The 10,418-nt window shown below is 43.6% G+C and overlaps 1 protein-coding gene across 1 annotated transcript in view; it reads left to right on the plus strand.

Moving 5' to 3' along the window:
* Positions 1-6,520, plus strand: part of LOC121291131 — a 29,415-nt gene extending 22,895 nt beyond the window's left edge. Inside the window, exons 3-5 of the mRNA XM_041212208.1 lie at positions 1,975-2,133; positions 3,330-3,409; positions 5,948-6,520. Of these exons, the coding sequence (XP_041068142.1) occupies positions 1,975-2,133; positions 3,330-3,409; positions 5,948-6,094 (386 nt within the window). The 3' untranslated portion in view covers positions 6,095-6,520. The remainder of the gene's footprint in view (positions 1-1,974; positions 2,134-3,329; positions 3,410-5,947) is intronic.
* Positions 6,521-10,418: the final 3,898 nt, after the last annotated feature.

A 10,418-nucleotide genomic window follows, 5' to 3' on the forward strand; every position in this document is an offset into this window, starting at 1 on the left:
AAGGGGGACCCTATCATGTTTCTGGGAGGGAGGAGAAGGCGTGAGGGCGGATGCGCGGGAGATGGGCCGGACACGGTTGAGGGCCCTGTCAACGACCGTGGGTGGAAAACCTCGGTTAAGGAAGAAGGAGGACATGTCAGAGGAACTGTTTTTGAATGTAGCATCATCGGAACAGATGCGACGGAGGCGAAGGAACTGAGAGAATGGGATGGAGTCCTTACAGGAAGTGGGGTGTGAGGAGCTGTAGTCGAGATAGCTGTGGGAGTTGGTGGGTTTGTAATGGATATTGGTGGACAGTCTATCACCAGAGATTGAGACAGAGAGGTCAAGGAAGGGAAGGGAAGTATCAGAGATGGACCACGTGAAAATGATGGAGGGGTGGAGATTGGAAGCAAAATTAATAAATTTTTCCAAGTCCTGACGAGAGCATGAAGCGGCACCGAAGTAATCATCGATCTACCGGAGAAAGAGTTGTGGAAGGGGGCCGGAGTAGGACTGCAACAAGGAATGTTCCACATACCCCATAAAGAGACAGGCATAGCTGGGGCCCATGCGGGTACCCATAGCCACACCTTTTATTTGGAGGAAGTGAGAGGAGTTGAAGGAGAAATTGTTCAGCGTGAGAACAAGTTCAGCCAGACGGAGGAGAGTAGTGGTAGATGGGGATTGTTCGGGCCTCTGTTCGAGGAAGAAGCTAAGGGCCCTCAGACCATCCTGGTGGGGGATGGAGGTGTAGAGGGATTGGACGTCCATGGTGAAGAGGAAGCGGTAGGGGCCAGGGAACTGGAAATTGTTGATGTGACGTAAGGTGTCAGAGGAATCACGGATGTAGGTGGGAAGGGACTGGACAAGGGGAGAGAGAATGGAGTCAAGATAACGAGAAATGAGTTCTGTGGGGCAGGAGCAAGCTGAGACGATCGGTCTCACTTGCTGTCCTGTGGCCTCCCACTGTTCTCACAGTGCTCTCTTTCTCTGGCACTGTTTTATCCCTGCTGTTGTCTTGCACGTCCTGCTATTCTCGCAATGTTCTCGCTCTCCACTGCTGCTGCTTTATCCCTGCTCTCAGACTTCCGACTGTTTACACAGTGCTTTTTTTTCTCTCTCTCTCTCCCCCTCCCTCTCTTTGCCACTGTTTTATCCCCACTGTGTTTCAGATGTTTCACTGTTCCCTTAGTGCTCGCTTTCTCTCTGCCACCGTTTTATCTCCACTGTCTTGTCGGAACTTGTGCTGCTCTGACAGGCCTGTCTGTCTCTGTCCATCTGTCACTTCTGTATTTCTGTTGTGCTTTTGGACCACCTGCTGTTCTCCTGTTAATGCAGGGAACACTAAGTAAATACAGGAAGACACTAATGAACACTTGCAGAATGAGTGTATAATGCGCAAATAAACTTCAGCATAGGTAACAGATGCCACCTTGTGGGAGTGTTATTAATATTAAGGAAAACACCTGCTGCTTGGAAAATAATTGTCCAAATGGGGTGAAGGAATAGGGGGGCTTTGGGTACAGATACATAGGTTACTTGGGCTCATGGCACAGTTTAATAAGGTTTTAAAAAAGCAAATACAGCCCTGGGGTGGGGTGGCGGATATAATTGAAAAGCAGAGAATTTATGTTAAACTTGTATAGAATCTTGACTTGCAGAATTGCAAACTCTTCGTAAAATAGGATATCAAGGCACTGGAGGGGGTGCAATTGAAGGCAATAGTACTGAATACGGGGAAAGGCCATATAATGAGTGCCTAATGAGATTCTGCCCATTTTGCATCACTGCCCATGTTCAGTTTATTTATTTATTTAATATGATATTTATTTATTTCGTATTTATTTAAGCAGACTAACTCCAATTTTCCAATGTTAATTAGCTTTAACTGTAAATAATGCCATTGCCAATTATTAGACCAATAGCAATTTCTACTTAAAGTCTGGCTTTTTTGGCCCCCATTATTCCAATAACCTAAATGTTTTGTTACAGAGAGTGAGACTCCTGCCCCAAGTACTCCAGAGTCAACGCAGACAAACACTACGCAGAAGAGTCCGGAGATATATATATATATCAGTGCCTCTGTTGTGTGTCCCATTATTCTCATCATTCTCACCTGCTTGTACTTGTTAATGATCAAGCAATACAGAGGTATGTGGCTGCTCTTGCTGATCAGAATTTACAACAGTGTATGACTATTAGCAAACAGGAAAGGTGAAAAGGCCTGATCATGGCTCCAGTTAGTTTAATAGGTGGTAAATTTTAACTATGGATGAAAGACTAAGATGTGTCATTTTGAAATGACCAGCTGCCCAATCCTCACTTTTATTGAGTTCAATGTTAAGGAAAATCGGACCGGGTTTATACTGGGCAGTTAGTCTCAAATCAGTTTAAAGTACGACCTTTAGTCAGGTCACTGAATGAGCCAACTGCTAAACTACCATTCTGGAAAAGGTACTCAGCTCATTGGGTGGGTAATGAGGGACACTCAATTTTTGTACTGCCCACATCATCCCCCTATCTTCCACTCCAACTTCAGATGATTACCTGATATGTGTTCCTCTGTATACACTTCTCCCTACCCCATTTAACTCTGAGTGTCTCGAGGCAGGATTGAGGCCTCTCTTTCCAAAATGGCACCTATAGGGAAAGGAGGAAGGGTTCGGATGATGGCCCGAGAGTAGATTGATGTTGAATGGTGAATGCAGGGACCAGATACGTGTACGCAGATCTATTACACGTTCGCTACCATTGTAGTTTGCAGTCTATGTCATTTTACCATCTGATATACTTTGGTGTGAGATGACATTCAGTGATAGGCTGATGGGTTGTAGCTCAGGTTTATCAGTAGTGGGAGTGAGTTGTAAAGAAATAAGCCTTGAAATGATTGTTTCCGATATTGGGGAATGAACACTTTTATGGTAAGATAGTTTTCTATCTGTTAGTCCAGGGGAGACTTTAACCTTCTAGCAAAATAGATATGAACCATTGATTTACATGACTACTGGACGTAAATGATTGATTTGCACAATTATTGGATGTGAACTACTCTTTGAAATGACAAATAGAATGCAAACCATTGATTTGAATGACTACTGGACATGGAACATTTATTTGTGCCATTACCAGCGGATGCTAACTATTGATCTCCATGGTGACGAAATTAGAATAAGTCGAATTACTAAATGCAAAATTGGAGCTTGTGGTGACCAATGAAAAAGCATTAATAAGTTCTTTCTGCTGTCTCTTTAGGTAGAGGTGTTTTTATCATGTTTTAAATAACACTACATTTAATTATTCACACATGATACAAGCAATTCTGTTCCTGTGTGAATGTTTTACTTCAGGTCGTCAGCCACAACAGGATTCAGTTCTCATGGAAACATCTGTTCAGGCTATTGCAGGAAGGATGCAGGACTTGGCTGAGGTAAGAAGGGAATGGGTTATCATGAGTCGAGATTCTTACCAAAAAAAAAAATAGGTAACATAAATTTTGCCGATTGTCTTCACAGATGTTATGACGTGGCAGGTGCTGTGTGCCAGGTGGACCAAATCCACAAGGAAACTTGGCCCGTTGTCACAACAGTTTTGCAATTTGCACTTATTATGAGATGTGTGCACTGAATTCAGAAGTACTGAGTCCACCTTCAGAGATTTAAAAATTAAAGTATTTATTAACAAAAGAAAAGATTTTAAGCACATGCATAAGACTACAATTAGTTAATACTATAACACATCCTAAAGTTCCTAACTAACCTGACTCCCAATTACACACCCTCTTTAAGGCAACAGTCAAAAATAGATTTTAAATTTAAAGAGCAAGCCAGCAAGTTACCACAGTATCCACTTGACAGTGGAATTCCTAAAGGCTTTTCTCCAACTTTACTGGCATAAATGGCAGGAGGCTTCCCAAAGGCTGTTTCACATATTCCTGATAGATCTTACATGCCACCCCCCGCAACATAGCCTTTCACCCTCTTTTACATATATTTCTCTCTCTCAAATCTGTAAATTCCTTTGTTCCATATGTCTTTGGAAATACACTGTTCCCATAGTATAAAAACTTTCATGTTGCCAATATTGTCGGTAACCTTTGGGAAAAATAAACACACAGCTTGGCCTTGCTTATCTGGCAAGTTGTAAACATCCTAATATCCTTTTGAAATCCAAACAACTCCTTCACTTGTCTAAAGATGGAAACTTCCACCACACCTTATTTGCTAAGACAGCATCCATGTTTACTCATCAGCATTTCAAGTGCACTTCTACACCTAACTTCTTTAGATAATTTCAAGCTTGCAATCTACCAGATTCCAAAGTAATTAACTCACACAGACAGAACCATCTACACTCACACCCATAACCTACTTTATAATAAACCAGCATAATATTATGAAAATTATTATACTTTTGTAACACAGTATTAGATCTGATGCATCACGAATATTTACTTTTTGCAAAATTTGTTTTGCTTGTCAATTTTATACAATTTTCTCTTGAAGGTATTGGTTTCTTAATATTACATCCATCTATCTCTCAGAGAGGGAACAAAGGCTGCCTGAATAATTTATTAATAAACTGAATTTAAATTTCACCAGCTAATGTGGCGGGAATTTAACCAGTGCCCTGAGATTATTAGCCAGAGTCTCTGGATTACTAAAATAAAAGCAAAATACTGTGGATGATGGAAATCAGAAACAAAAACAAAAATACCTGGAAAAACTCAGCAGGTGCTGAGTTTTTCCAAAACAAAAACCGATGCTGCCAGACCTGCTGAGTTTTTCCAGGTAATTCTGTTTTTGTTTTTGTTTTGGATTTCCAGCATCCACAGTTTTTTTGTTTTTATCGCTGAGTTTTTCCAGGTGTTTTTGTCTCTGGATTTCTAATTCAGTGATTCTGAATGGCACTACTGGAAGACATAAAAGTGCACTGGAATTACATTTAAAAATAAATAATGAAGTAAGGAAGCTATTTAAAAACCAATAGCAAACAAATTTTGGAATGAAACCAAATTAATCTTGAAACTGGTGCCGGCAAGGACAGACATCAACTCCCTCTTAGACTTTCAATTTCTCTAACTAAAAAAAAATCTCGCTCCATCTCCAATTGCAGATCCTTATTCCGACTCCCTACATATCTGCTTTCAGCAGGCTATTGCAGTTGCTTGAAGAATCTCCTGTGTTAGGTTTGGAGGTGTGACGTGAGCTTCCCCCGCACAGTCTCATCATGGAAGCTGCCTAATGGTCTTTGTTCTGACGGAAAGCTTTGAATAGCAAATGTTTCTGTTAACTGATCCCTATTGAGAACGAGCGTGTAACTCTGATACTATTTGATGATATCACCACCTTCTTTGCGCAGGTGCAAATAAGACTTTCAAGCAGTGTCAGGAGTTACAGTATGTTCACTGTTGTAATGTAGGAAACGCAGCAACCAGTTGATGCAAAGCAAGCTTCAACATGATAATGAGCAAGTAACCTGTTTTACAATAGCACTACTTTGAAAAAGAGCAGGGCAGTTCTACCCAGTGACCTGGCCAATATTTATCTCAGCCAAAGTCTTTGTAAAACAGGGTGCTGAGGTCAATTGGGGTTTTCAAGACTGAGATGGAGGGATCTTTGTTGTGTAAGGTTATGGAGGAATATGGAGCAAAGGCAGGTAAATGGAGTTGAAGTACAGATTAGCCATCTCACTGAATGGGAGAGCAGACCATGGGGCTGAATGGCCTTGTGCTGTCCCAAATGTTCCTTACAGGCAGAGGCAGCCAAAGGCTGTGCCATTTCGCACATGCTCATCATAAAGGTTTCCACATTAGAGTTTCTGAAAGAGAAAACATTAACTTAAATAGGGAGCTCTCTTTCTTCCTGTAGATGCTGACTGGCCCGTTGTGTATTTTCAATGGTTTTCTTTCTCAGCTTTTTAAAATTTTTCACATTTGTTGAAAACTAGTCTTTTCTGTTCTGTGCAGAATGAGGAACCAACATCGAACAGTGAGCTTGTATACTCCCTTCTACATTGGACTGAGCCAAGAAACCCACTGGCTCCAGGACCTCTCACACAAGAGCAACCTCAAGAGACCATATATGCTTTTGCACAGAAAGCGGACTGCAGCTGAAGAGCCTGAGCTTCAGGGTTTGAAAGGGAACTGGATCGACATCCATGCTCGACAGGAAGAGATGGACAGTGGGCTATGGGGTGACATTAATGGCCATGAAGCCAATGCAGCTTTACAGGGCCTTATGCAGATCCAGTGAAAGGCCTTTTTTGGGACACACTGATGTGCAATAAAGTACCGAATGCAATCAGGGATCCTTAGAAGATCCAGTGAAAGGATCCCTGCTGCCCATGGAGCACATTCATGTGTTAATAGCACTGAGCCTTGAGGCACATCAGAAAGGCCCCACCGTGTTGGGACCTCTTTGGCCATGATGCTGCCAATACTGGGGGTAGGCCTCTGCTTTGCACGATGATCAGGTGACAGCAAGTCAGCTGCCTCCCTCCCCATTGACACCAGTGGGAATAAAAATCCGGAGCGATGTAACATGGACTGTCGGCTTTCATTGTACACTGTCTGCAGACTTGATCGCAGTTCAGTTGGCAGAAAGAGCAGGAGTTTCTGATGCTCACTGTTCCTGAGCTCCCAGTAGCTGCACTTAAAGTGATGCGAGGCCGTCTCTGGTTTTCAAACAGGTTAAATCAACAGATACATTCAGTGTACCAAAGTTTACAGTCACGGCGGCTCAGTCATTCATGCAGTCATTTTATTTTCTAAAATTGTAACAAATCCCACTACTACTGTATTCCCTTTTGATGTGGAAAATTGTAGCAAATTTTAGTAATATTCAATTTCAATGGCGGGGGGGGGGGTGGGGGGAATGTACCTTTTGGATACAGTATGAAATGGGCGATATTACATCTGCTACCCTTATACCCCCTCAGGATTTCTTATTTTTATGAATTGACCCAGAGTTGAATATAACAATATAACTGTATACTAAACTGAGATGAGGAGAAATTTCTTCACCCAGAGAGTGGTGAGCCTGTGGAATTCGCTACCACAGAAAGTAGTTGAGACCAAAACATTGTATGTTTTCAAGAAGGAGTTAGATATGACTCTTGGGGGCGAAAGGGATCCAAAGATATGGGGAGAAATCGGGAGCAGGCTATTGAGTTGGATGATCAGCCATGATCATAATGAATGGCGGAGCAGGCTCGAAGGGCTGAATGGTCTACTCTTGCTCCTAGTTTCTATGTAATAGTGAGGGGGCTTGACAGGGGAGGTGTGGAGAAGATGTTTCTACTAGTGGGGGGAATCCCATTAGGGGAAATAGTTACAGAATACGGGGACACTCATTTAAAACTGAGATGCGAAGGAATTTCTCCTCTCAGCGGGCAGTGAATGTCTGGAATTCTCCACCCCACAGAGTTGTGGAGGCTAGATCAATGAAAGTATTTAAAGAGGAGGTATTTAGAGTTTTGAAATATCAGGGAGTTGAGGGCTATGAGGAGGAGGCTGGCACGAAAGAGGAGTTGAGGCCTGGGGCAGATCAGCCATGACCTTATTGAATGGCGGAGCAGGCTTGAGGGGCCGAATGGCCTACTCCTGCTCCTATTTCTTATGTTCTTATAATAATAAATAAAACCCAATAAGGGATACAGAGAAACTTCCTTATCAGATGGCAGTGAGAATGCAGAAGTTGCTACCATATGGATTGGTTGAGGCAGATAGGAGAGATGTACTTCTGGGAAAGCTAGATAAACAAATGAAACAGAAGGGAATAGAAGGATATGCTGATAGACTAAGGCAGAGTAGAGATAGGAGGAAGCTCGCTTAGACCATAAACAGTGTGGTGGAAAAGCCTGTTTCTGCACTGTAAGGTTGTATGCAATGTAATTCTATGTGAAAGATAGCAGGGCCAGCTCCATCCCTCTCTCCACCTGCCCCCCCCCCCCCCCACCCACACTGCACCACAAGCCGCCTATGTAAGGTTCAGCGTGAGGCTGGAAGAAGATTGCTGGATGCCTGTAAAACGTGGAGCCTGCAGATTAATGTTTCAGAAAATCATAGGCAATTTATGCCGGAGTGTAACGTAGGATTCTGGTATGTGGCTTTCAAAATTGTGGATAAGCACCTGCGTAGAAAGTAAAATCTGCAGGGCTCTTGGGGAAAGTGTGGGGGAGTGGGACTGACTGAGTTGTCCCTGCTGAGTGACATTGGGCTGAATGACCTCCTCCTGTGCTGTGACCTTTCCATGATTCTATATATTTAGGCCATCTCACAACCCGGGAACCACCTCTGCACACCCACTCTGTCCTGGAACCTCCTGTTTGTTCATTCTGTCCATTCTATGCCTCATCTTCCCCCTGTACACCCAGTCCATCCTGCCACTTGGATGCCACCTGAAGTGCCATTTGCCACTTTTCATGTAATGATTGTGGGCTTGGAGGTTCAGAAAAAACAATTCTCCCTTCAGTGGAAGGCAAAAGGACAAGATCTGTTTGCTTTGAATGTGTTTGAATCTGTCAATGGATCTAAATTCTAGAGGCAGGAATTTTCAGGTAGCAGGGCCCCACCACCGAGAAAGTTACTGGGGAGCACATCTCCGCTGATGTCAGCAGCCTTGCTCGAGAGGCCCAGAAGTAAAAAAACAGTTGGGACCAGTATTCTTATTTCCCACTCTTTTACAGTTTTTTTCCTTCTGGGTGGGACTTCCGCCCCTCACACTCGCAACTACCTCTGTCATCCCAGCAGCGCCACCGGGAGCAGTGGCCACTGCAGAAACTGGGGAAAGGAGGAGAGGTCCTGGGGAGGAGAATGTCCCTGACTCTTCCTGTCAGCCTCAAAATTGCGGAAGCAGGCCTTAATTGGCCACTTAAGGGCTTCAATTAGGGTGAAGGCAGACAGGTCGACCTAGGCCTCTCCTGCCTCCCCCTAAAACTTCAGGCAGATTGGGAGCGGGGATGGGGAAGGCCAGCTGGGGATTTTTAAGGACACCCCTCCCATGCAGAATGGCCAGCAGAGGACCATAACATTCTGTCCTATGTGTGGCCCAAAAAGCTCCCTGCTGCAGCTCCTGAGGACAAATAGGCCCAAGTCACAAAAGGGAAGAACACTTATTGACACCATACCAAACAATGTCAGGGGAATAAATGATTGTAAGTTTTCTTCAAACCTTGCTTTTGGTTTTACAGCTATCTGAATTTAGGGGCTGTGTTTACTTTATCCCTCATTTTGTTGCTTTACTTCATTTGGTTGACTCTAAAAGAGTTAATAAACAATTGGGAAAGAAACAAGAAGCAAATGCTGGAAATCTGAAACAAAAGCAGTAAATGCTCAGCAGTAGGTCTGCATCTGAGGGGGAAATGGAACAGTTGATAGCCCATATTATGCTGGAAAAGTAAAGGTGTGTGCATAATGCACAGCATTTTTATTGTGTTGATTATGTCCATTCCTTGTGAAAACAGCACCGCACATTTAACTTCACCATGAGCTTCATGAAATTGCTGCTTTTGCACATTAATTAATCAATCATCTCAGCTCCAGGACATCATTGCAGGAGTTCCTCAGGGTAGTGTTCTCGGCCCAACCATCTTCAGCTGCTTCATCAATAACCTTCCTTCCATCATAAGGTCAGAAGTCGGGATGTTCACTGATAATTGCACAATGTTTAGCAACATTCGTGACACGACAGTTACTGAAGGAGTCCATATCCAAATGCAGCAAGACCTGGATAATATCCAGGCTTGTGGTGACAAGTTGCAAGTTACATTCGTGCCACACAAGTGTCAGGCACTGACCATCTCCAACAAGAGAGAAATCAACCCTTGCCGCTTGATGTTCAATGGCATTACCATCACTGAATCCCCCACTATTAACATCCTGGAGGTTACCATTGAACAGAAATTGAACTGGCCTAGCCATATAAACTGTGGGTCTAACAGCAGGTCAGAGACGAGGAATCCTGCGATGAGTAACCCACCTTCTGACTCCCCAAAACCTGTCCATTATCGACAAGGTACAAGCCATTAATGTGATGGAATACTCTCCACTCGACTGGATGAGTGCAGCTCCCACAACATTCAAGAAGCTTGACACCGTCCAGTACAAAGCAGCCCACTTGATTGGCATCCCATCCACAAACATTCATTCCCTCCACCATGAACATAGAGTAGCAGCAGTGTGTACCATCTACAAGATGCACTGCAGGAATTCACCAAGGCTCCTTAGACAGAAACTTCCAAACCCATGACCATTACCATCTAGAAGGAAAAGGGCAGCATATAGATGGGAACATCACTACCAGGAAGTTCCCCTCCAAGTTACTCACATCCTGACTTGGAAACACATCGCCGTTCCTTCACTAACGCTGGATCAAATTCCTGGAACTCCGTCCCTAACAGCACTGTGGGTGCACCTATGTCACATGGACTACAGCAGT

The sequence above is a fragment of the Carcharodon carcharias genome, chromosome 19, assembly GCF_017639515.1.
Source record: "Carcharodon carcharias isolate sCarCar2 chromosome 19, sCarCar2.pri, whole genome shotgun sequence".
Classification (NCBI taxonomy): Eukaryota; Metazoa; Chordata; class Chondrichthyes; order Lamniformes; family Lamnidae; genus Carcharodon; species Carcharodon carcharias.